The sequence below is a fragment of the Choloepus didactylus genome, chromosome 10, assembly GCF_015220235.1.
Source record: "Choloepus didactylus isolate mChoDid1 chromosome 10, mChoDid1.pri, whole genome shotgun sequence".
NCBI classification, from domain to species: Eukaryota; Metazoa; Chordata; class Mammalia; order Pilosa; family Megalonychidae; genus Choloepus; species Choloepus didactylus.
In genome coordinates, this window is record NC_051316.1 from 11,213,554 (window position 1) to 11,239,676 (window position 26,123).

Here is a 26,123-nt window from a genome sequence, read left to right on the forward strand (position 1 = left end):
CCAATGGAATCTACAAAAAAGCCACTAAACTAATAAGTGAGTTTCAGTTGCAAGATACAAGATCAGTATACAAAAGTCAGTTTTATTTCTCTATTCTAGCAGTGAAGACTCAGAAAGTGATTTTTTTTTAAATAGCATTTGTAATAGCATCAAAAATAGTAAATGCTTATGCTTAAATTTGACAGAGGATGTGCAAGACCTATACACTGAAACCCACAAAATACTGCCGAGAGAAATTAAGGACCTAAATAAATGGAGAGAGATACCTCGTTTGTGGACCACAGATTCATCTGCTGGTTCATCTCAGTGCCAGTCAAATGCCAGCAGGCTTTCTTTCTAGAAATTGACAGGTTGATTCCAAAATTCATATGGAAATGCAGGGGGCTTAGAGCAACAAAGAACACCTTTGAAAAAGGAAAACCTTCCTCTATAGCTTTTTTTTTTTTTTTTAAATCTTCATTTTATTGAGATATATTCACATACCACGCAGTCATATAAAACAAATCGTACTTTCAATTGTTTACAGTACCATTACATAGTTGTACATTCATCACCTAAATCAATCCCCCTCTATAGCTTTTAATATGCGCTATGTATATATTTTATTTTTTACCTGTTTCTTGTCTGTCTTCCTCAAATATTCGTAAGATAGGGAATTTTAAAAGTTTTGTTCCCTGCCATACCCCCATCTCCACAACAGTACCTGGCACAAAATGGGTACATAATAAATATCTACTTAATAAATGATACAGATTGTAACATCAAGATTAAGTATCATTATGAACAAGGGTGAAATAAAGGGCATTTTTCATATGAACCAAAACTAAAAAGAGTTGGTTTATATAAAGATGGTTGTGGCTACTTGGGGCCCTTTATCTTCCATGTATATATAGATATATATTTAAAATAAAATAGATATATATAAAAAAGTGTGTATGTGTATATATATATACACACTTTTTTGCATATACACATGCATATTCATGGTTTTTTTTTTTTAATTTTGAAGTAACCTCAAACTTACTGGAAGGTTGCAAAAATAATGCAAAAACAATACATAGAGCTCCAAATATACCCCCTCACCCAGATGCCCATATTTACCAACTTTTGGCATTTCTAACTGCCTGTCTATCTTTCCCCTAAACATCTGAGAGTAGGTTGCCTACATCACGCTCTAACACTTAACACTGCCAGGTACATTTCCCGAGGAGGATCCTTACTCTAACCACCTTAGGTACAACTATCAAGTTCAAGAAGTTTAACATTTGTATAAAGCTTACAGTTCATACTCCAGTTTTCCCAGTTGTCCCAATAATGTCCTCTTTCCACCCTGGGTGGGAGGATTTTTTAATTTTATTTTTATTTTAGTAACACATATATGACCTAAAATTTCCCCCTTTAACCCCACTCAAGGTATATAATTCAGCAGTGTTAATCACATTCACAGTGTTGTGCTCCCATCGACACTATTCATTACCCAGATGTTTCTATGATCCCTGGCGGGAATTCTGTACCAGTTAACTCCCCAATTCCATATAAACTTGATGATTGGCCTTTCCACGTCTGCAAAGAAGGCTGTTGGAATTTTACAGGGATCGTGTGGAATCTGTAAATCGCTTTAGGTAGAATTGACGTCTTAACACTATTTAGTCTTCCAATCCGTGATTTCTTGATTTCCAACTCAGATTGTTTTTGACTTAGGATTCTATTTTTATCTCCTCTGGCATATTGTTTGTTGTTATTTTAGTCGTGGCTTTCAATAAACTTTCTTCAGGAGCCAGAGAGTGAATATTTTAGGTTCACGGGCTGTGAAGTCTCTGCTGTAACCGTGCAGTTCTGCCTAGAAACAGGAACACAGCCATAGGCTATGTAAATAAACAAGCATGGCTGCGTTCCAGTGCAATGTTATTTATTAAAGCAGTCTATAAAAACAGATATCTGGCCCACTTGTTTGCCAATGCCTGGTTTAGTGTCTGCAGTCACCCTTCAAGCAACATCATACCACTTCTTGCGTAGCTTGAGAACCTTGCAGTCCACTTCCGTTTCTCCTCACCCAGTGTTGGTTTTGCTGATGCCCTGCATTTGATCTCTTTGTATTTTATATTTTGCTTTCAACAGTTTATCTGTTTTTTTAATTGCAGTGAAATTCATAGAGCGTAAAAATGACCATTTCAGAGTTTACAATTCAGTGGCATTTAATACATTCACAGTGTTACACGACCGCCACCTCCATCTAGTCCGAAAACATTATCATCATGCCTTTTTATGGTGAATAATACTCTTATTTTGTGGATAGACCACATTTTGTTAATCCACTGATGGACACTTGGGTTGTTTCCGCCTTTTGGTTGCTGTAAATAGTGCTGCTACGAGCAGTTGTGTCTAAGTATTTATTTGAGTCCCTATTTTCAATTCTTCTAAGTAGATGCTTAGGTGTGGAATTGCTGCATGATGCTAGTATAACTTTGTGAGGATCCACCAAACTGTTTTCCAGAGTGGCTGCACCATTTTACATTTCCGCCAGCAATACACAAGGGTTCCAGTTTCTCCACACCCTCATCAACACTTATTTTCAATGTCTTTTTTTTTTTAATTGCCATCCTAGTGGGTGTGAAGTGGCATCTCATTGTGATTTAGACTTGCATTTCCCTAATGACTAATGATGTTGAGCATCTTTTCATGTGCATATTGGATATTTGTATATCTTCTTTGGAGAAATGGCTATTCAAGACTATCTTTTCACTTTCTTAATAATATCTTTTGACATGCAAAAGTTTTTAATTTTTATGATATCTAATTTATTAAATTTTTCTTTTGTTGCTGATGCTTTTGGTGTCATATCTAAGTATCCACTATCAAATTCATGGTCATCAAGATTTACCCATGTTGTTCTCTGAGAGTGTTATGGTTTTAGCTCTTATATTTAGGTCTTTGATCCATTTTGAGTTAGTTTTTGTTTATGATGTGAAGTAGAAGTCCAGCCTTATTCCTTTGCATGTGGATATCCAGTTGTTGCAGCACTGTTTGTTGAAGAGACATTTTCCCCATTCTTACGCCACCATCATGCTGTTTTACTACGACTTTGTAGTAAGTTTTGGTATCAGGAAGTCTTCCTCCAACTTTGTTCCTTTTCACGTTTGTTTTGGCTCCTTGGGGCACCTCACCATTCCGTATGACTTTGAGGACTGGCTTTTCTCTTTCTGCAAAAGTGGCTGTAGGAACTTCAATGGGGATTGCATTGAATCTCAACAGTTAATCTTTTAAAAACAAGTCTTTTCTATTTCACACATAGTTCCCTTCTGGTGCTTTCCCTTACCCCTGTTGGTCCCCACCTGCAGTCTTTTTCTTCTGCCTGAAGGATTTCATTTAGCAAATATTGCAACGCAGGTCTGCTCGTGATGAATTCTTTCACTTTTGTGTGCCTGAAAAGGCTTTATTTCACCTTTGTGGACAGTTTTCACTGGGCATAGAGTTCTAGGTTAATAGGTTTTTGCTCTGCTTTTTAAAAAGGTTGCTCCACCGTCTCCTCCCCTCTAAGTGACGGGTCTTGGTTTTAAACAGTTTTATGCCTTGGCACACCTTCATACTTGTTTTGCTTGAGAATCAATAAGCTGTTGGTATCCGTGGGTTTATAATTTTCATCAATTTTGGAAAATCTCCAGCCGTTATTTCTTGCAATATTTTTCCATCCTCCCTTCTCTCCTCCCTGTCAGGGACTTAGTTACACATGTATTAGATACTCAGAGTCCCTCGCCTTACAGAGGCTCTGTTTGCTTAAAATCTTTTTTCTCTTTCTGTTTTATTTTGAGTAATTGTATTGCTGTGTTTTCAAGTTCATTAGTCTTCTGCATTTTGTGATTTGTTGTTAATCCTATCTTGTGTGTTTTTTCGTCTTATACATTATAATTTCTATTACCAGAAGTTCGAATTGGGTCTTTTTTTTTATCTTCCTTGTTTCTGCTTAACACAATTGATTTTTCCGCCAGCTTCCTGAAATAAGGAATCCAGTTACGATAATACATTCCATCACTGTTGCTCTCGGTTGATTTTCTTTCTTTCTTTTCCCTGGACTTGGTGAGCTTTACCTTGTTGGGAGCTAGGTGTTTTTGAACTCCTGTGTGTAGCCTTGAGCTTTGTTCTGGGATCAGTTGAGCTCCTTGGGAGCAGGTTGATCCTTTCCCGCCCTGCTCCGTTAGGCATGACGAGAGCACCTTTCACCTGGGTCTGTGCTTGCCTCCTCTAGAAGGTTCTCCATGCTGGCTGGTGGGCCCGGGCCACGACGGACTGGTGCCCGATTCCTCTGGGGTGGTCTCCTCGAGCCGGCACTGGCAGGTCCTCTGTGGAGTGGGCCTTCTCCTGACTCTCAGGCTCGCTGTCTCTCATTACGCAGCGTCCATTGCCTCGAAGCCCATCGCTTATGGAGTATTTTCAGGTCTCCCGGGTGTTTTCACCCAGGAGGTGAACCGAACCCCTGTCACCATCTCGCCTTGGCCAGAAGCGCGAGTCCCCGTCTCAGCAGTCTTGAAAAGCTGCCGGGATGGGAGCCTGGGCCGGGGGAAGATGCCGGGCAGGGTCTGGCCGTCCGGACTTCCACGGCGTGTCCCGGCCTGTGGCTGTCATGCCTGGAGGAAGCCTCTGATGGTGCCACGAGCTAACAGGGTGGAGCGCCTCCAGCTCCAGGCTCGAGAGGTTGCTCTGTTAGACTGGGATGGGCTCTGCTGCAGGGTTTGCACGTGCTCCACGTGCAGGCGCCTGCCGCTCTGCGGAAGCCCGTGGTCCTGGCCCTGTGGCCATGGGGGGCAGTGGGCTCTGGCTCACGCACCCCTCCTCCCTCCCTGCGTTGCCCAGGAGCAGGGGCGGCTGGGCTTGCCTCCATCTCCCCCTGCCAGTCAAGGACTCAGGGTGGCCCCTTGGGGCGTGGCCAGGCTCAGCATCTTGAGGTGGCTGGTCCAGAGTGGGCAGGTGCCAGTTGTTCTGGATGATTCATGCGATGGTCTTTCCACGGGATGGAGGAGGGGGAGGGAGGAGGGCCACAAGGAGCATTCAGCCAAGCCGGTTGGCGTCTCCCCAGTCTCTTGCACGGAGCAGGTGCCATTGGTGGGTCAGGGAGCAGCCCAGGCCAGCGCCTACAGGGGAGTGTGCCCGTTAGTCTGGGCATCCTCTCCCTCCTGGGTTTCAGATCCAGTCAGCATGGTAGAGATTGGGGTTGCTCTTGTGGAATCTTGTCCCATCCGGTATTTCCTGAGCTCCTCTGTGCAAGGAGCCTCCCTCTAGCAACACCAGCACACATGCCGATGTGCACGCACGTCTGAGCATGGTGCTCCCCTGGCCGTGGCACTCCACGCAGCCTGGCTTTCTTCTCCTTCCTCTCCCCGGGCACCCAGGTCCGGCACCAGGGCTCTCGCAGCCCCCCGAGTTCTCTCGTTGGACAGGACCCCTGTTTATCTAGCCAGTCCCCTATTGGCAGAGAAACAGCCCTTTTCTATTTTTGATGTGTTGATTTATAAACAGTCCTGCTTAAACGTCCTATGTCTCACGACGTAAAAGGCACCCTGTTTCCGTGCTCTCCAGTGGCCCCTCTTGGTTCACTTTCCCTCTGTGAACCAGGAACCTTGGAGAGAGACGGGGTCTCCACCCCTGGCTCTCCCCTGCCTTGGTGCGGCTGCCCACGTCCCCTAAGAGACCAACAGTGGACCCGGCCCCCTGCCCGGAGTAGCTACCGGCTTCCCAGTGGGGCACATGTTCCAGGATGGGGGCTGCTGGCCCCGGGCCTGGACCCTGGTCGCCCACCCCAGGCCACATGGGAGAGTCCCCTCCGCCCCACCCTGCCCGTTCACCTTGCTGCCTGCACCCTGCCATCCCAGACTACTGCCCCCTCCCACTCCCAGGAACGTGTGGGCAGAGGGTTCGAATCAGCAGCCACAGAGGGGGTGGGTGTGAGAGCAGACCCCTCTGCCTCTTGATCGTGGCATGGCCCTGGGTGGAATGGGCGATGCAGCGGGGCCCCATTTCTCAGGGAGATGGTGGGGTCTCGATTATCTGGTGGCCCTGGGACTCCCATCTCATGAAATCCATGTCTCCAACCCCAGGCATTTGGGCAGGCGCACACGAACCACAAGAAGGTGGCCGCAGATGGTGAGAGCCGGGAGGAGAGTCTGATCCAGGAGTCGGCCTCCAAGGAGCAGTACTATGTGCGCAAGGTGCTGGAGCTGCAGACAGAGCTGAAGCAGCTGCGCAACGTCCTCACCAACACGCAGTCAGAGAACGAGCGTCTCGCCTCGGTGGCCCAGGAGCTGAAGGAGGTGAGAGGGGAGGCGCAGGGCAGGGCAGTCAGCCTGCTGCGGTAATGCTGTGTTAACAAGCATCCCCTGTACTTGGTGGCTGAACCCCTGCGTGTCATGGCCTGTGCGTCCGAGGTCAGTAGGCATCCTGGGTGGTTCCTCTCTGCCCCATGTGTCCTGAGGGTGCAGGCGGAGGAGGATGGGGAAGGCGTGCACGTTTTTGTCTGCAGCCTCTGCCTGTGCCAGCTTTGCTTCCAGCTCACTGGCCAAGGCAAGTCACCCAAGCAAGCCCAAGCAGTGGAGGTGGGGGACAAGGTCCAGGACTAAGGTGCCTAAAGGGAGCCTCGTGGGGAGCCGGTCGAGGGCCTGTAGGGGTTTCAGGCAGCGTTCTTCCTGAGAGAATGCTGGCCTGCTGGGGCCTGTGCCCTTCCCGGCTGTGGATGAGAAAACAAACCCACATATTCCATGTGAGAGAATCATGCCCAGAAGACATCGTGGGTTGAGGGGTCCACGTTGGTGTGCAGAGCAGGTGCGCCTGCCCAAGCTGGGCCACCCAGGAGAAGGGGGTCCTGTGTCCAGTCGCTGCGGCAGGCATGTCTCCCCCATGCAGGAGCAGCTGTTGGGCAGAGGAGCACACCAAGGCTGGTTGGGGTGTGACGTGGTCAACTTAGAGCAGGATGGCCAGCCGGACCCTGCAGGGCCCTCTCTTTGAGGGTCTGGGGCCCAGGAGGGGTGGGCCAGGGCAGCGGCCAGGTCGAGGTTTGGGCTGGTGACTGGAAGGGGGAGTAGAGGCCATGGGGCAGATGCCATGGGGGCTGGTGTCCCCTCAGAGCTGCAGTCCTGGCTTTGCCCCTCTTGGTGTGGCCTGGAGGGTCCCCATCTTCTGAGGCCTGGATTCTCATCTGGAGGGGAGGCTGTGCACAGGAGGGAGTCGGGGCACCCTGGCATGCGTCCCCCTGCAGGCATGTTTGGGCAGTGGCTGAACCATACCTGCTGCCCTCTGGGCCACAGGCACTTGTGCAGGCAGCAGGCTAGAGAGCCATGTGTGTGTATGCGCCCTGAGGCCTGGGTACCACGCTGCCTTCGGCCCCAGCCTGTTTCCCCATGTGCAAATGAGGGTTTCTGGAGCCCCTTGCTGTGGGATTGCCCCATGGGTCACTCCTTCCTCTCACATCACCCCTGGCCCCGGAGGGCTGCAGGCAGAGCGGGGACCCCTGGTGTGGGCATGCTGTGGGCCCAGCCGCCACTGGGCTCTCACCATGGCCCCCGGCGTCACCCACAGGGCTGATGGCCAGGTGTGCAGGGTGGACGGGCGCTGGGGTCAGCGGAGGGGCAGGCGCCTCAGGGCTGCCATAGCCACAGTGGGCCTGGGAAGGAGCTGGGATGGGACCCCCAGGGGCTCAGGGAGTGGTGTGGCCTTGTTCCCTTAGGGAGACAGTTTTCACTGGCTGTGTGTGGGGTGGAGGTCACCGTGCAGGCCGCGTCTCCTCGGAGGCCAGAGCCAGTGCTCCCCCAGGCCCTGGGTGCCCCTCGAGCACGTCCCTCTTCCTGAGGGGCTGTCCTAGGTCACGCTGGGCAGCAGCCAGAAATGAGCTCAGTGCAGTCCCCAGAGCATGGAGACTGCTGGGCCACCCAGCTCTGCATTACAAAGTGGGGTGGGGGGCTGCCTCCTCTTCCTGTTTGTGCCTCGGTGGGAATGTGGGTGCCCCCTGCTCAGCTGGGGACCGGAGCAGCTTTGTTCTGGTGCCCTGGAGGCCCCGCCCAGCCCTTGCCCGTCTTCTCCTCCTCCTGGGACCCGCCCGCTATGTGCTGGGTGGGGTGAGAGGCTCCCTGCCCTCCAGGTACTCAGATCTGCTCACACACAGGCCTGCCTGGTCCCCACGTCTATCCTCGGACTTCTGGGCGTCCCAGCTGCCCGCTATCACGGCCACGCCGGCCCTGGCCTTCCCTTTCCCATCTCTGGGGCAGCTCTCAGGTCACAGGTGCTGCCAGGCGATGCCCCTCCTGCCCTGGTGTCACCTTGAGCCTGGTGCCCCTTCCCGCAGCACCCCTCACGCAGCTGTGCTGCCTGCCCTCCAAGTCAGTGAACCTGGCACCCCACAGCCAGGGCTGCAGCCCCCCTGTCCCCCCTGGCCCTTCCCCCAGGGACCCTGGGTCCCTCGGGCTGTGACGACCGACTTAGGCGTCCTTCTCCCTCCACACCCGGACACATTGCAGCGTCCATGTGTGTCAGTAAGCCCCAAGCACCTGGCCCTTAGCCAAGTATAGTTCTGACCGCCTCTTCACTTCTATTCCCCTCCTCCTGGGGAGCCTACCAGGGGTGCTCTGTGGTCTCCCTCTTTTTACACCTGAGGGAAGGTGCCCTGGGCACCCCATGGTGGGGGTGGGTGGGACTTGCTCCCAGCTGCCCGTCCTGGGTCTGAGCCCAACAGCTATTTATTGAACCAGAGACCTGCTGGCCTGGCCTTGTGGTGACAGCCTGTCTCCTATCCGACTGTCCTGGAGTTATTCTCTGGGGGAACAAGCCCCCACAGGTGGGCCCAGCTTCTGAGGACCTGGGGGGTGGGCTTGGTGGTCTCGGAAGAGGCCAGGGCCCTGGACATGCAGCTGAGGCTGTGTCAGGACGGGCCTGAGACGGGAGAGAGGGTGAGGGGCAGAGCTGCCCAGGGGACGGGCCTCTGTGTGGGGAGGGGCAGCGGGCAGCCCCTGTGCAGCCCCGAGTCAGGGCAGGACCACACAGAGCCATCGGCTGGGCCACCCCAGTGCTCCCCAGCAGGGTGGCCCTTTCCCCTGGCCGAGAGCCAGGAAAGTGGAGGATGGAGCTTCAAGGCGACCTGGCGAAGGGAGGCCAGGGCCGTCGGTGGGGTCCTGTGTCCAGGTGCTGGGTCAGGCCCAGGACAGCTGTGGGGCCTGGGCCCAAGGAAGCCGTGTGGGGACAGTGCCTCCTCCCTCAGACGGGCAGGGACAGGGGACGGTGCTGCACAGTGTGGGGTAGCTGGGCGGGGATGCCAGGACCTGGGGAAGTGGCAGGGGCTGAGCGTCAGGGAGCGCGCTGCAGGATGTTTCCCCTGGAGGAGCAGGCGGCAGGGAGACTGGGGCCCGGTCAGGGCTGTACTCTCAGGTGGGGTCAGGGGCTTGGCGTGCCCACCTGGCTTGCAGAGCGGAGGGGCTGAACCCTGCCTCCATGCGAGGTCCTCTCTGGGAGCCCATCCCACTTCTCCCCGGCAACCCTACCCATCGCCAACCCCAACCTGGCCAGCCCCTGGGCTGCCCCCTGTGTTGTCTTCACTCGGGACTGTTCGCGCCGTGCTCTCCTCCTGTCCGAGTGTGCGGCCGTCTCCTCACCCAGAGAGTGGAGGCCCAGGGGGCCATGTGCCGGACGTGGGCCTCCTTCCCTATACCTGAGGGACAAGGCGTGGGCATGCCCCTGTGATGCAGTCAGCTGGGGCCACACGTGGGGCTTGGGGACATGGCATGGGTGGAGACTGGGGAGGGCTGGAGGCTACACGCTGTGGGTGGCTGGATGTGGGAGGGAGCAAGGACGCAGCATGGGGTCTTGGGGTGGGGGCTTGAGGAGAGTCCGTGGCGGGGGCAGCCCTGGGGAGGGCAGCCACCTCCTGCCCACTGTTCTGTGCACTGAGCACACATCCCTGTGTCTATGGCAGGCTCTTGTGGGGTCTTTGGCCTCTCCTGTCCCAGCACAGGAGCTTGTTTCTGGACTTAATAGGGCTGACTCCAGGCAGGGTTACCTGGGGAAGGTGCCTCCAGAGGCAGTGATCTGTCTGAGTCTGTGCGGGGACGCCGCTAGCTGGGGTGTGGGTGGGGTCCGGGGGAACGAACGTGCAGCTGTGGACCTAGCAGGGGCAGCACCTCATGGCATCCCCCACAGGGCCTGGCCTGGGGGTGGCCCCTCCACTCCTGTCCTGGCACTCTGGCTCTCCCCACCCCACCTGGCCCCGGGCTGAGAGGCCGGCGGGCACTGGGCGGGCCGGGGCCTCCCCATCACCCATCCCTGGCGCTCACAGCCCTGTCAGCACCATCTGCCCAGGTCTCCCTGGCGAGACCACTGTGCCCCTCCAGTGTCCAAGCACTCTCCCTCCCTGCCTTTGTCCCCTGCTTTCCGATTGGGCGGTGCCAAGCCTTCCGCATGGGGTGCTGCTCAGCACCAGCCGTCCTTGTACCAGGAAGGCCCCAGATGCCCAGCATTGCCTTTCTTGGCATCTTTGCAGGTGGAACTCACCAAACAATTTGGTGCCTGCTGACCCGGGGCAAGGCCACTGGGTCTGAGTCGCTCCCCCTGCTCTCCCTCCTTTTCTGGACTCATGGAGCAAGGGGTTCGCTGTCCTCCTGCAGGACCACGGCCCCATGGCATGTCAGGGAAGCACCAGGAGGTGCCAGCAGGGTTTGTTGAGTGACAGAGTGGATGCTGCCCTCGGGGAGGAGGCCAGGCACGTCGTAAAGAGAAAGTGCAGAACAGAAGGTGGCCTGGGAGGGATTCCTGAGCCAGTCAGGGGCCACGTGTGGTCTGACCCCATGACATGAAATGCCCAGGAGTGGCAGCTCCAGAGGGATGGGGAGGAGAGTGTGGCTGGCTGGGCCGCAGGGAGGGGACATGGGGGCTGCCCGGGGGTGCAGGGTCTCTTCTGGGGTGACAAGATGAGCCGCCTGGTGGACACACTAAACCCTGCTGAGTTGTTCCCGTAAACGGTGGCTCATGTGGTCTGTGACTTCTCTCTCCACCAAGCCGGTCTCGGCACAAACTGAAGGTGGCCCCCCATGCAGGAAGACCCCCACGGGGCACTCGCAGAGCCCCGTGCAGCCCCAAGCCCTGGGCCAGGTCTGTGTCGGTGCATTTTCTCCGAGAGGGCCCTGCTGTGAAGGAACGGTCTCCCACTGGAGTGAGGGGAGCTTTCTGAGGACGGTGGGCAGTGGCGGGGCAGAGCTGCATGGGCAGCTGCACCGGGGACCTGGCACCCCCTGCTCGGCAGCTCGTAAGCCACCCTGGGTTGTTGGGATGTTTTTGTCCTCTTGTTTTTATCAATCCAGCACTCTGTGCATTTGCGTGGTATTTTGGAATCTTGTCAGCATAGTACATGCTGTGCAGACAAGGTGTGAGATGTGGTTGTGATCAAGTCCTGCTGCCCAGAGGACGGGGTGCTGGGAGGGGGGTGGGCAGACGGGGTGCTGGGGGGGAGGGGGCAGACAGAGGGCAGTGGCCACGAGGAGGTCTTGGCAGCCATGCGGGGGGGCCATTCGAGGCCACGGGCACAGGGGCAGGCAGGGGAAGCGGGCGTTTGTCCAGGGGATGATTTGTCTCCCGGGAGACACTTGGCATTTCCAGAGGTATCTTTGTCCCCACTGGGGAAGAGGAACACCCCTGGCGGGTAGAGGCTGGGGATGCTGCTGGACACCCCGCAGTGCACACGGTACTCCCGGGTTCTGTGCAGACCCCTGCGGGACACCTCCACGGGCACCTCTGAGGCCTCGTGGGGTGGGGTACAGGCCAGGGCATCTCCCTGAGAGGGTGCAGTTCACTGCAGGTTTAGCCATCCACAGAGTTGTGCCACCACCTCGGTCCCTCCAAAAAGAAGTCTCGTGTCCGTTAGCAGGGGCAGCCGCTCCCACCCTCCCCAGCCCGCCAGTCGCCAGCACCCACTCACATGCTCCCGTCTCTAGGTTTGCCAGTTCTGGACATTTCCTGTACCTGGCTGCTTGCACTGGGCTCCGTGTGGAGCATGCAGCTGCACCTCATGCCTCTTTATGGTGCATTGTGTTCCATTGTGTGCATGTACATTTAGTCGCAGGTTGGTGGACACTTGGATTGTTTCTACCTTCTGGCTGTCGTGAATAAATTTGCCGTGACCCTTTGCACACACTTTTTGCGTGGCCGTGTATTTTCATTCCTCTCGGGTAGATGTCTAGGTCGAATTGCTGGGTCATGTGGCAATGCTCTTTGCATTCTTGAGGAGTTGCCAGACTGCTTTCCAAAGTGGTTGCACCATTTTATGTTCCCAGCAGCTGTGGAGGAGGAACTGTTTGAAACCCCACTGTACAGATGAGGAAGCTGAGGGGCAGTGCCTCGGCCGAGAGGGGCCTTCAGGGTACTGGCCCGAGGTCATCTGCCTCCAGAGGCTCTGCGGGCCCCCTGAGCCCACCCCACCCCACCACGCCACCTCTGGGCTCCGTCCCTCCTTCCGAGGGCCACACAGGCACCTGTGGGGCTGGGCAGCCACGTCCCGGCTGGTGGCTGCAGCTCACCCGGCCGCCGCGGCCTCCCTTCTCCCAGACCCCGAGCTCTCACGCCCGCCTCTCTCTACGTGCCCCGCAGATCAACCAGAATGTGGAGGTGCAGCGTGGCCGCCTGCGTGACGACATCAAGGAATATAAGTTCCGGGAGGCCCGCCTGCTGCAGGACTATTCGGAGCTGGAGGAGGAGAACATCTGCCTGCAGAAGCAAGTGTCCGTGCTCAGGCAGAACCAGGCGAGTCTCCCGGCCTTGGCAGGGCCCCACCCGCGCCCCCCCTTCCTGTCTTCCTGGGTGCGGGAGGGCACCCTGTCTCCTTCTACATCCCGCCATGCCCTGGGCCTGTCACTGAGGAGGGAGGGCGCCACAGGTCTCAGCAGGGCCCGGCTCCCTGAGGACCACAGAGACAGGGCTTCCGGCATCAGCTCTGTCCCCTTCAGGTTCTGACCCTCCTGTGGAAGCGCAGAACCATCCAAGGCCCCCGCCCTGCCCTCCACACCTTAGACCTGGTGCAGAGACACGGGCCACAGCCCGGCTCTGCCTTCCTCAGCCATGGTCGTGAGCGGGTGGCTTCTCTCTGAGCCTCAGGGTACCCCCTCCTGCAGGGATGTGCCCGAGGAAGCCCCAAGCCCTTCCCCCACATGCCTTCAGTGCTGTCTTTCGCTTTCCTTACAAACCCTCTCCCGTCAAAATTCCTGCAGAGCAGCTGGTGTCATCTCCAGAGAACAGGGTATTTAATATCTGGGATAACAAAACCTGGGCTCGTGGATTTCTGGCAACAGAAATGCTCTCTTACCCACTTGAGCAAGAGCCGGCAGCTCTGGAGGGCCACAGACCTCTCCCCAGGCCTGAGCACCTTCGGGAGGTGGGCCTGGCTGTTGGCAGAGCCTCCTTCCTGCCCGTGCCACTCTGGGGAAACTGAGGCTCAGGGAGACCCACCCCTGGCACATGGGCTCGGCTCACGGTGGCGTCTGCTCCCCTGCCGAGCTGATGCTCGCCATCTGGGACCCCTGCCCCACATTGCCATTCTGTGTGGCGGGCACCGAGGCAGCCGCGCAGCCCCTGACCAATGGGGCCTGCTAAGTGTAGCAGGTGCTGGCGTCAGGGACCCTTCACCCCAGGCTGCAGTCCTTAAGGATCACTGCTGCTATTCTTTTTTTAATGCCCTTTTATTGAGATATATTCACACACCAAAGTATACAGTCATTGGCTTACGTTATCGTCACACAGTTGTGCATTCATCACCACAATCGATTTTAGAAGATTTTCATTACTCCGAGGAAAAAAGACAAAAAGAGAGAGAAAACGCCAAAATGTCCCACGCTTCTTATGCCCCCCCATCGTTGATCTCTAGCATTGGTGCTGTACGTTTGTTACTGTCAATGAAAAAGTATTAAGATATTATCGTTAAGTGGCGGGATGGCCTGAGCAGTGACAAGCACGCGACGGGTGGAGGGGGCTGTGGGCAGCGGCATATTTTGTTGCAATAAACGCAGCCCGTCACCCCCAAAAAAAAAAAAAAAAAGATATTATCGTTAACTCCAGTCCATTGTTTGCAATAGGCACATTTTCCCCCACATACCACTATTTTACTAACTCCTTGTAGTAGTGTTATTTGTTCTAGTCCATGGAAGGAATTTATTTGTGCAGTTAATCATAAACATTGTCCGCCACAAGATTTACTGAGTTATATAATCCCAGGATCAGTACTGCTGTTTATTGCTATGTCTCCTATGTTTGAAAGGGTATTTATTTCTTGCAGAAATATTACAAAATTTTAACAAATGTTTTTAAAAATTACCCTGGACCCTGGCTCCACCCCTACCCCCACCCGGTCAGACATCCGTTTCCTTTCTGCTGTTTGCTCACCTACAAGTACAGTGTCCTGCAGTTGCCATTTTTGAGTCTGCCCACTTCCCGCCTGCCCTTGGAGCTCCCGAGGGTCTGGGTGTGCAGCAGGTGCTGTGTGGCGGTGAGTCACGCCCTGCCGGGTCCCCGTGTCCTCTGCCTGCCTGCTGGCCGGTTTCCCAGCTCCTGCTTCCAGCCAGGGAGCAGCCCTTGGCGCTCTGTGCCGGTTTGTTGGGTGTGAGCAGGGCCTCTGTGTGTCCTCTCCTCCTGAGCGTCCTCGTGTCTCTCTCCAGGTGGAGTTCGAGGGCCTCAAGCATGAGATCAAGCGGCTGGAGGAGGAGACCGAGTACCTCAATAGCCAGCTGGAGGATGCCATCCGGCTCAAGGAGATCGCCGAGCGGCAGCTGGAAGAGTCGCTGGAGGCGCTCAAGACGGAGCGGGAGCAGAAGAACAGCCTGCGCAAGGAGCTCTCGCACTACATGAGCATCAACGACTCCCTCTACACCAGCCACCTGCACGTCTCCCTGGACGGCCTCAAGTTCAGCGACGATGCCGCCGCTGAAGCCAGCAGCGATGCTGAGGCCCTGGTCAACGGCTTTGAGCACAGCAGCCTGGCCAAGCTGCCGCCAGACAGCAAGGTCTCCACACCCAAAGAGGACAGCCTGCCACCGCCCTCCCCCAGCCTGGTCTCCGACCTCCTTAGCGAGCTCAACATCTCCGAGATCCAGAAGCTGAAGCAGCAGCTGATGCAGGTGAGGATGCCACGGGGGCCTGGGGGGCAGGGGGAGATGGGCGAGGGGCGTGCTGGCTGGGAGGGGCCGTGCTGGCCCCCTGCCCTGTCCTTCCTCAGGGCCAGCATATCCACTCGCCACCCTGGCAGTGTTCCCCAACACTCACCCCAAAGTTCATTTTAACTTTGCCCAGGACCGGAAGATGCCCAGAAATGTCCATTCCTCATTTTTGGCTGGGGCATGGGCCCCTCCAAGGCGGCCGGCCCCACAGCGTCCTTTGTCGCTCATGTGCAGTGACTCCAAGCTGGACCGTCAGGATTTCTCGCTGAGGTCGGGCAGGAGCCCCAGGAGGGCATTGGTAGTGGCGTCCTGACCTCCCCAGGGCCAGGGAGAGCACCCCCTGGTGAAATGACACATGTAACACCCCAACATGGGCCTTTCTTAGAGGAGGAAACGGGCCCAGGGAGCATTTTGTCTCTGGTCATGGTGAGCTTCTCTCCAGAGGACATAGGCCTTTCCTTCCCCGGCTCACCCGGCAGACCTATGTCTTGGCCTTGAACGGCCACATGCCAGGCCCTGGGTCCTGGGCCCTGGCCCTGCTCCTGGCCGCTGGCTCTGGACATGTTCCCAACACCCCAGCCCTGGGACAGGGGTGGTGCAAGTGGCAGGCAGGGGACTCTCCAGCCTGCGGGAGGCCCGGGGCATGCAGGGGCAACACAGTTGCTGCGTAACAGTTCTTGGAGCCGGCAGGTGTTCCTGCATCCGCTCTTCCCACACCTACCACCGGTGCCAGCTCTGTCCCCACTCACTGACGCAGAGTGGCTGAAGCCCCCCACAGGGTCTGTCGCAGCATGGCCCACCCCTCAGGCCACATGGGGACCCTCACATGCCTTCCCCGCCCCTGTGTCCGTGCAGGTGGAGCGGGAGAAGGTGGGCCTGCTGGCGTCGCTGCAGGACACACAGAAGCAGCTGGAGCACACGCGGGGCATCCTGTCGGAGCAGCACGAGAAGGTGGGCCGCCTCACAGAGGACCTGAATGCCCTGCGGCGCCTGCAGGCCACCAAGGAGCGGCAGACAGCCCTGGACAGCGAGAAGGAGCGGGACAGCCACGAGGATGGTGACTACTATGAAGTGGACATCGACGGGCCGGAGATCTTGGCCTGCAAGTACCATGTGGCCGTGGCTGAGGCAGGTGAGCTGCGGGAGCAGCTGAAGGCCCTGCGCAGCGCACACGAGGCCAGCATGGCCCAGCACGCCGAGGAGACGGGCCGCTACGAGGCCGAGGGCCGGGCCCTCAGCGAGAAGGTCTCCTTGCTGGAGCAGGCCGGCCACCGGGACCGCGACCTGCTGACCCGGCTGGAGACGGAGCTGAAGAAGGTGAGTGATGTGGCTGGCGAGACTCAAGGCAGCCTGAGCGCAGCGCAGGATGAGCTAGTGACCTTCAGTGAGGAGCTGGCCAGCCTGTACCACCACGTGTGCATGTGCAACAATGAGACGCCCGCCCGCGTCGTGCTGGACTACTACCGTGAGGGCCAGGGTGGGCCGGGCCGCGCCAGCCCCGAGGGCCGTGGTCGCCGCTCGCCCATCCTCCTGCCCAAGGGGTTGCTGGCCGCCGAGGCGGGCAAGGCCGAGGCCGGGGATGGCAGCCCCTCACCCAGCCCCTCGCTGCCCTCACCCCTGAGCGACCCGCGCCGTGAGCCCATGAACATCTACAGCCTGATCGCCATCATCCGCGACCAGATCAAGCACCTGCAGGCAGCCGTGGACCGCACCACGGAGCTGTCGCGGCAGCGCATTGCCTCTCAGGAGCTGGGCCCCGCCACTGACAAGGACAAGGAGGCGCTGATGGAGGAGATCCTGAAGCTCAAGTCGCTGCTGAGCACCAAGCGCGAGCAGATCACCACCCTGCGCACTGTTCTCAAGGCCAACAAGCAGGTGGGCAGCCAGGGGGACAGGGGGTGCGGCCCAGGGCATCCAGGGAGGGATAGTGTGGGGGTCTGGGCTTGGAGCATTTAGAGAGGGGAGAGGGAGGAGGGGTCTGGACCCAGAGAATCTGACAGAGAGAGGGTGAGGGTCCGGGCCTGGAGCATTTGTTGGAGGGTGGTTCTGGGCCCAGAGCATATGGGGTGGGGGAGAGTCCAAGCCGGCTGAGTAGCTGCTCTCTGCCTTTAGTCTCTGTCCCCCCACCCTCTGCAAATTGGGACTCCTGTCGTACACTTCCCCCTCGTGCCACAGCTTGAACGCCCCCCTCCTCTGGGCCTGAGGCCCCAGTGCAGGGGCTTCTGTGCTGCATCAGGGTCCCAGGGAGGAGTGGGGGTTTTGGAGAGGGGCTGAGGGGCAGGCCCTGGGCCCCCACTGGAAGCCAAGCCATGCGCCCAACGAGGAACGTTGGTTATTGTTTGCGTGGTTCCTCTCTGGGGTTCTGTGAGACAAACGGACCCTGCTGTTGAAGCAAAGGCAGGTTTGTCAGCCTCAGCCTCATGGCTGGGGGAGAGTGGGGCTGGGTGCTTCGGGAGGGGCTCCAGGGCAAGGTTTGGGGGCCATGAGGCCTTTCTTGGCAGATCCAGTCTCAGATGGTTAGAACAGCTCTGTCAGGCAGGGCCCTGTGGCTTTGTGCTGTAGGAGTTTGCTCAGAGGACTGCACCTGGGGAGCGGCATCTCCCAAGGGGCTTTTTGGGGGGCCCCGGCACCGTCATGGCTGCCACCTGTGCAGGTGGGAGCCCCAGGTGCCTCTAGGCTGATGGCACCCCTAGATGCCCAGGCCTCGCCCGCTGCCCTAACCTGCCCACCTGCCCCCAGACGGCCGAGGTGGCCCTGGCCAACTTGAAGAGCAAGTACGAGAACGAGAAGGCCATGGTGACTGAGACCATGATGAAGCTGCGCAATGAGCTCAAGGCGCTCAAGGAGGACGCCGCCACCTTTTCCTCACTGCGTGCCATGTTCGCCACCAGGTAACACTGTCCCTGCTGGGCTCCCCAAGCTCCAGCCGCTGGTGACCGGGAGGGGGCTGTGGTGGGGCTTGGGACCCTGGCCCAGCTCTGGTCAGCACATCCCCTCCCAGGGCCAGGACTTGCCTTGGCTTCCTCCCAGGCAGAGGCGATGCCAGTGCCTGCTGGTGGAGGGTGGCAGGAGGGCAGCGAGGCCAGGCCCAGGCCTGGGTGTGCTTCTGCAGGGGCAGCCGGTGGGGCGCAGTTTCCCTCGGTTTCAAGGCCAGCTCGGAAGCTGCCAGCGAAAGCCTGCTGGGCCAGCTTTGCCCCCGTGTTGCAGGTGGGCTGGGCTGGGCTGGGGGAGCACAAGCTTTTCTCCTTCCTCCTGAAGGAGGGATCCTGGCCGAGGAGTAGGCTGTCCCGGCTGTGCTTCTGCCACGGAGGCCTGCGGGAGGTTGGGAGCAGGTGGCATAGCAGAGTGGGGTTTCTGTCCATTGGCTGGTGATGAGCTCTGGCCTGTTCCCTCCTGAGAACTCGACCAGGAAGCCGTGCCTTTGGGCTGGGGTTGGTAGATCCTGAAAGCAGCGTTGGGACACTCAGCTAAGTCACTATCATGGCAGGACCCCCGGTCCCCAGCTGTCAGTTGGGTTGCCCGGGCCCAGCGGAGATGGAGATGTCACGTCTCCACCTGCCTGCAGGGTTCCTGGGGAGGCTGAGAGAGGAGCAGCTTCTCACCCTGGACCCTGGGCCCCCGGGTCGGCCTCCCCTTGGAGGCCTGGCTCCCTGGTGGGGGAGCCCTGGGTGCTGGACCCAGGCCGGGGGTGGGGGTGCGGGCCTGTGCAGTCCAGCCCACAGCTGACGGGCATTTCTTCTGGGATGCCTCCCTGGGACGTGTGGACCCGGAGGCTGGGAGAGGAGTCCCCCAGGGTGTTCCGTCTGTTGTCAGCTGCTCTTTGGGAAAGACCCTAATTCAGGGCTTCAGCCAGGCACCCCCTTTTCATCACCTGGAGAAGGACGGCGCCATCTGCTGGCCGGCAGTGTCCAGGCACGTGCATGGGGCCCTCCCTGGACGGACAGACAGCCGGGCCCTCTGTCCCACCTGTCAGCTGCGGAGGCGGAGGCTGAGAGCTCAATCAGGGTGGGAGCGTCTCCTTATGCCCAGGGGCCAGCTACTCCCACTTTCCCAGAGCCCCTGTGGATTTTATGCTGAGCCCAGTCTGTGAGGAAGGAGCAGAGGGCAAGGAAAGAATGTTCCGGCGTTCTCTGGAAGCTCACTTCCCTTCCTGGGGCTTAGCCAAGACCCTGGGGAGAGATTTCACAGATCCTCAGTCTCCGACAACCAAACCTTACTTTTTTACAACTTATTTTATCCGAAGACACGTGTCCCTGGCTTTTCATGTGGAGCTGAGGTCCCAGGCCGGTGTGCCTTCTTGACGTTGCGTCCGGTCTCTGTGAGGCTGGTGGCAGGGCAGGGCTGGCCCGAGGCTAGGGAGCAGCTGGCAGGTGGGCATCCACCCCACCTCTGCCCTGTCCACTCACCTGCACCCTGGGTTCTTGGGCAGCTGAGGCGGGGTGAAGTTTCCTTCTCCTCTGGGCTGATGCATCCCGGATCCAGCAAAGACCCCGTGTCCTCCGGGGACGGTCTGTGGCCAGTGTCTACACACACCCTTCTCAGGCCATGGCGGTTGTGGCCACACAGCTCTGCTAAGCACTGAGTGTGTGCATGTGCTGTCCCAGGCAGGGCTGCACCTGCACCCTGGCGGTGTGTGCCCCGCACCCTGAGACCAAGAGCCAGGCAGCCTCACGCGTTCAGGTCCTAACGGAGCCAGTCTCCCCAGTCGGCTGTCCCTGGGCCACCGCAGGGCCTTCAGGGGCCGCCACCACATCCCCTTATGGAGACCCACCGCAGGGGTGCCTCTCAGAGAAAGCAGAGCCCCGGGGGGAGCGACCGCTTCATAGGAAACCACTGCCAGCCAAAGCGGCACCCCCCACCCATCCAGCCAGCGCATTGGGTGGGGGGCACCACCAGAGGCTTCCGGCATGAGCTGTCACCCGCGGCCAGGGCACCTTGCCAGCACGTTCGCTAAAGGAAATTGCAGCAAATCTCTCCCACTCAGCACCACACCAAGAGGCTTCCTCATCATGGTTGCATTCAGAGATTCAGACAGGCCCAGGCAGGCCTTCCCCATGCCCCCTGCCCAGACCTGCCTTCCCCTCCAGGCCCAGGCTCCTCAGGTGTCTGAGGAGCTTCCTCACCCACTTCCCAGGAGCTACTGGTTGAAGCACCCACTTTGGGCCTGTCCCGACCCCACCCAGCCTAGACCTGCCCCCGGCTCAGACCTCCCCTCCTCCCGGCCTGACCCCCATCCTGGAGTTGGCCCTCCCCACCCCAGGCCTGTGCACCCCTCCAACCGTGCCCCGTGTCACCCTGCAGGTGCGATGAGTACATCACGCAGCTGGACGAGATGCAGCGGCAGCTGGCGGCCGCCGAGGACGAGAAGAAGACACTCAACTCACTGCTACGCATGGCCATCCAGCAGAAGCTGGCGCTGACCCAGCGGCTGGAGCTGCTCGAGCTGGACCACGAGCAGGCGCGGCGTGGCCGCTCCAAGGCCACCCCCAAGGCCAAGCCCGCCCCCCCCAGTGTAAGTCACGCCTGCGCCTGTGCCAGCGGCCGGGCCGAGGTGCCCGGGCTCGCCAGCCACGTATTGTGCAGCGAGAAGTACAACATCTCCTGCGACTAGGGCCACCGGGTGCCACCCGCCACAGCTAACACGCCGCCCGTCTGCTCCCCTCCCACTAACCCAGCACGGAGGGGCCTGGCCGCGGGGTCCTAACCGAGACTAATCCACAAAGGGAATGCTTCTCATGCAGGCTGCGTGGGGGCCGCCGCCCCTGCGGGGAGACTGGACAGGCTTCTATCTGCTTCTTACGTCCTCTGCAGCGCAGGAGCCTCCGCCATGCCCATGTGCTCCATCCGGCAGGAGCCGGGGTGGGGCGGGCTGCAGGTCCTCACGTGAGCACAGCGTGGCATCCCAGGGACCATGGCTGCCCCTGAGGAACCTCAAACCCAAGGTGGAAGGGCACGTGTCCCTGGCGAGCGTCCAGTGGCTGCCCCCGGCCCGTCCGTCCTGCCTCTGAGGGTGCTCTGCCCAGGCCCTGACTCAGAAACAGTTACCCCGTAGTTTGTGCAGCATTGCATGGCAAGTCACATTCAGGACACAAGTGCAGAGAACTCCCCCAAGCCCAGAGAAGAGCCCCCGGTGCCCACACCTCCCAGAACCAAGCTTGGTGGCCGCAGTTTCTCCTTTCTGAGATGTGTCTGCTTGCCTGGTGCCTGCGGGTGGCAAATCGGAACGCACGGGCCTGGGGTTTCCTTTTCCGATGAACAGAGCTTTCCAAGTGCCTAGCCAGAGCCTCTGTGTTCAGTAGGCAGCCCCTTCCCTTTGTATTTGGGGTCTCCCCGGGCTTTCTTGGCAGATTTCCCTGCTGTCTGCCCCTCCTCTTTGGTCACATAGCGTTAGCAGCCCCCGCTGAAGCTGAAACACACGTCAGCTCAGTTGAACTGAAAACATTAGTGCTAGCAGGAGTCTGGCTGGGACTGGCAGGCTCAGCCAGGGCTGGGTCCCGGGATTCCCAGGTAGGAAGAGTGAGGTTTTCTTTATTTAGTGCAATTTGGAGGTTGGGGTGGGGTGGGGGGAAGTAGCAATGACACAAAAGGAGAGCAGGCAGCATTGGGAGCCTGCAGGTTTTCCGTTATCACAGGCTTTATCTGCACGAGAGCTTTGGCAGCGGGCACTGTCTGCGTTTACACTTCTTGAAGCAGAACCTCTCCCAGTATTTCTTCTCTGTGTCTCACAGTGGGGCCAGAAGGCTGCATTTTTCTCTTTTTAAGAGGCACCAGGCATCCCGGTGCTGCAGAGAAAGGAAATTCACGTTACCAGTTGCCCCTCCATCCCTCCCTGTTTCTTTTGGTTCTTCAGTGTGTCTTGGTCCCCACCGATCTTCCAGTGCTGCCGACACGGTGGGCAGATTGCACCTGAGGTGGGAGGTATCTGGGAGCTGAGGGGCCTGTGTGGCACGCTGGGGACATCCAGGCTTGGGTGTCCTCCCCTGCGAGAAGGGGCCGTGCCGTCCCCCGCCTGTACGAGCAGGCCTTCCTGGCAGGGTGCTGCTGTCTCGCCTGCCCCGCATGCCTGCCCCACGTGCCGTCCCCGCACGCCACCCTGCGCCCTCCTGGCCCGACTGCCAGCTCGCAGCTTCTCTCAGTACTTGTAAAGGCTCTGGACCCTCGGAAGGGCCCCTGCAGAAAGCACAGCCACCCTCTGCCACACGCCGCCACCTGCTGCCCATAACCCACCCAGCACTCGCAGCGCGGCCCAGGCCTGCAGTTTTCAAGACAGGACGCACCAAGCCACCACTTCTCTAACGATGTCTTGTTTTCTCCCGTTTCCAGCTGTAGAGTAGCTGCCGAGGACTCGGGCCCCTGGCCCTGTCGGGTCGCGGCTCCTTTCCTCGCTCTCGTGGTGCGGTGAAGGGAGTGCCAACCGCTACCCGAGGAAAGAAGGCGACCCAAAATTCCACTTAGAACCTTCTTTGGAAATGCCACTGCAGTTCTTTTCAAAACCGCATTCCCCGAGTGTTTATTGGGAGAAAGGAAAAGCTTTAATGTCGAAAATGCCGCGAGCTGCTGCTTGACGAGACCTTTTTACAAGTGCTGAAGAATCTGCTTCACACAGTGATGCACACGCTTGTTTATGAACCTACTAGAATTGCTCACCACTGGGGGATCCTTCTTACTGCAGAGATTCCTTTTTTATCCGATCAACCTGTGCACTTTTGATATTTTGATATCCCGTTTGCTTCTTTAATTCCTTGTGTAGAGACGGTTCTCAGATGCTGTGGTTTGTGGTCATGGTTGCGTTAGCCTCCGTCTTAGCCCTCGGCCTGTCGGTTTGATATCCGCACGTTGCAGAGACGTGTCCTCTTTGTCGTGTCTAGCTCTAGACTGCTTCAGAGGAGGGCCTCGACGCCACCAGGAGCTGGGTTACATGTTTCCAAGCGTGGCTCAGCTGTCTTTTAGACGATACGGCGTTAACAGCTCATGTTTGAAATTACAGATTTTAAATGCCATGTTCATTAAGAAATCCAGGGTATTCAGATTCTGGGGTTTTTCATATTGTATTATTATTATTCTTAGGAATAGTTCAATGTAACAAGGAGAAAACTTGACCTTTGCTCTGGTTAAAACAGTAATAGGCACTTGAAAAAAAAAACTGATAAATTATTGAATGAGTAGTATTAACCTACAAATTCCAGAACTGTCTGGGTTTTAGGACATTGTGAGGCATGACTGATTAACAGAATTTTATACAACTGTACCAGTGAAATTCCAAATTGGAATTGTTTTGTTACTCTGGTTGTTGTGCCAAATTGTGGTACACTTAGAAAATTTCTCCAGCCGTCAATTTTTTAGGGTGTTTGATTTCAGCACCTTTTTTGTTAGTAATCATTGCCAGTAGTGCCTTCATCGTCTAAGGGATGTGTCCCTGAGTAGTTTATTCTCAAAAGCAGACAGTGAAGAGCTAGTTTGGGATCTCTAAGGCCAGCATGGAGCAATAAGTGAGAGGCTCTTCACTGAGAGGAGGACAGGGATTGTACAAAATTCTGTTAGTCAGTGATTCTTTACCTGCACAGATCCTTGCAAATTCAGGGGCTTAGAAAACGAAAGCAAACACGAAACACTGAGTGTGCTTTGGGAACCAAATGGACTTCTGTGGGACAGACTGAGCAAGCGATATCAAAACACATTTGCGAGGGCCCGAGAAGGCGTCAGGAATGTTCTCTTTGTGCGGAGGTGGGCAAGGGTGAGCCCTGGGATTCTTTGCAAATGTGGAAACGGGACGTTAATACCCACTCTTGCTTAGTGTAAACTAATCACTGTTAATTTCAGGAAACAGAAGTCGTCAGAGCTCCTCGGCAAACCAGGCCAGCCCGCCCGTGCTGTGTTGCCGAGGCTCCGGTGAATAGGCAAATTGGTATTTCAGGAGGAACACAAATAAAGGGTCCTCCCACCTCCAAAAGAAAAAAACAAGTACAAATCATAATAATATAAATGACAAGAATGAGAGAATTCTGTTTCCTGGAATAAGCATTTCTTATTCCTAGTTATAAGGGCCTCCTATTTTTACCTTCTTTTACAGTATTGATTCATAAGAAATGTTGTTACATTTGAGATAACTTCATCTGTATGGGGTATTTATTTGCAATGATGTCTGAGTACTGTATTTTTTTTTCTGTGCATTATCCTAGAATGTTGGTCTTTATTTTAAGGTCATATGCATGTTTTCCTGCCGAAGAACCTTTACACAGACCCAACAAACAAAAGTATAATAATAAACAAATGCCTTTGGTTTCTGAAAAAATGGGGCAAAGCACAGAAAAGGAATAGGACAGAGAAATTAATTGGGACATAAATATGACTTGAATGTCTGCATAGGAACAGTGGGCCTGTGTAAAGAGTCACGTGGTAGGACCAGTAAATAAAAAAGAAGAATAAAAAGACAAAAACACACATCTTGTTCTCTGTGGCTGCCCTGACCCCTGCAGATGGCTGCGGTCCCAGCGGCGAGGAATTTCAGTGCCTAAGAAAAAACACAAAAGAACAACGCAACAGCAAAACTCCCATATTGGAGAGTCTCGGTGTGGGGGCTGAAAGCACCCTGGAGTCCAGGGCGGGGTGTGGGGAGGTGAGGCATGGGTGCAGCCCCAGGGTCCTATGTGGCATCAGACGCCCTTCGCAGGGAGGGGGGACACTAGAAGTCAGCTCCCCGCCTGTTGGTCCATGTTGTCCCAGCAGGTGTCTGAGAGTGGATGGACATAGTCAGGGTGCCTGGCTAATCCGGTGGAGCCCCAGGTGGAGGAGGGGGGCTGTGGGACCCCTCAGCACCGCCCTGCTGGCGAGTTTGATTTGCCCAGAGAACCTGGGCGCTGAGTGTGTCCACATGCAACTCCAGAGCCCACATACCTCACCCTTGGATGACAAGCAAGCGTGTGTCAGCAGCCTGTGGGAGGGAAGCCACGGGAGGCCTCTGTCGTCTCCCCACAGTGGCTTCGCCTTGGGGTCCTCTCCACCCGAGGCAGGCTTCCAGGACTGGAAACCCTGGCCTGAGCATTTGCAGCCATGCGTGAGTCTGTAACCAGGGACAGGAGGCAGCAGGCTGGGTGCATGTGGGCTCTCTCAGACCAGCGAGGCCTCTGTCCTGCAGATTCTGTCTGCGGCTCGGCAGGAGGCCCGGGCCCTGGAGCTCTCCCACCCCGGGCTTGTTTGGGTGTGGATACCCTGCACGCCATCTCGGCAGCCCACGGCTGGCTGCCTGGGTGCTCAGCTGCCCACCGCCCTCCACGGCCTTAAGTTAGCACCTGCACGTGTGCAATGTCCCTGCACACACAGGCCAGACGTGAGGAGGCCTCGAGACAGCCCACAAGGCAGCAGTGGTCAGTAGTTGGCAGGATGAGAAATTTGTTTTCTTAACTTTTTATTTTGAAACACTTTCAAATATAACAGGACAGTTCCAAAAATAATAGAAACCCTGTACAGAGAATTCCAACATACCCCAATCCCCCCAGATACCTGGATCCACCAATTTTAACATTTTGCCACATTTGCCATGTATCTGTCCATCTCTCTGTCCATGTGACTCCCTGTTTGTAAACCCGTTTTCTGAACACATGAATGCAGGTTGTGTACATGCTTCTTGAACACATTTTTCTGCCATGTATCTTCCCTAAGAACAAGCATATTCGATTATGTAACCTTAAGTGCAGTTGTCAGGTTCAAGAAATGAACATTCATATAGAGTTTGGTCCCACACAGAAGTCAAAGTTTTAAAACACAGTATCATCCTGTACCCTTTAGTCTGATCTACCCCAATCGTAACCATTTCGTTTTATATCTCCCATCAAAATCTGATCTCCTTTTCAGCCTCTTTAGGTTTATGGGGCAATGCTGACACTTAGAGCTGCCAAACTCTGGCTCTGAGTCCCAGGTGCCACACAGACACCCAAAGCTTCAGGGAGCAACCATGTCACA

The 26,123-nt window shown here is 56.5% G+C and overlaps 1 protein-coding gene across 2 annotated transcripts in view; it reads left to right on the plus strand.

The window, feature by feature from the left end:
- BICD2 (BICD cargo adaptor 2) overlaps positions 1-24,601 on the plus strand; it is a 59,060-nt gene extending 34,459 nt beyond the window's left edge. The window contains exons 2-8 of one of the 2 annotated variants that reach the window (XM_037797478.1): positions 6,090-6,302; positions 12,610-12,762; positions 14,667-15,125; positions 16,020-17,039; positions 17,904-18,055; positions 20,466-20,676; positions 22,488-24,601. In XM_037797478.1, coding sequence (XP_037653406.1) covers positions 6,090-6,302; positions 12,610-12,762; positions 14,667-15,125; positions 16,020-17,039; positions 17,904-18,055; positions 20,466-20,676; positions 22,488-22,493 — 2,214 coding nt within the window. In that variant the 3' untranslated portion in view covers positions 22,494-24,601. Of the gene's footprint in view, positions 1-6,089; positions 6,303-12,609; positions 12,763-14,666; positions 15,126-16,019; positions 17,040-17,903; positions 18,056-20,465 lie in introns of both variants that reach the window. The other variant, XM_037797477.1, reaches the window with a different exon arrangement.
- The last annotated feature ends 1,522 nt before the right edge of the window (positions 24,602-26,123 follow it).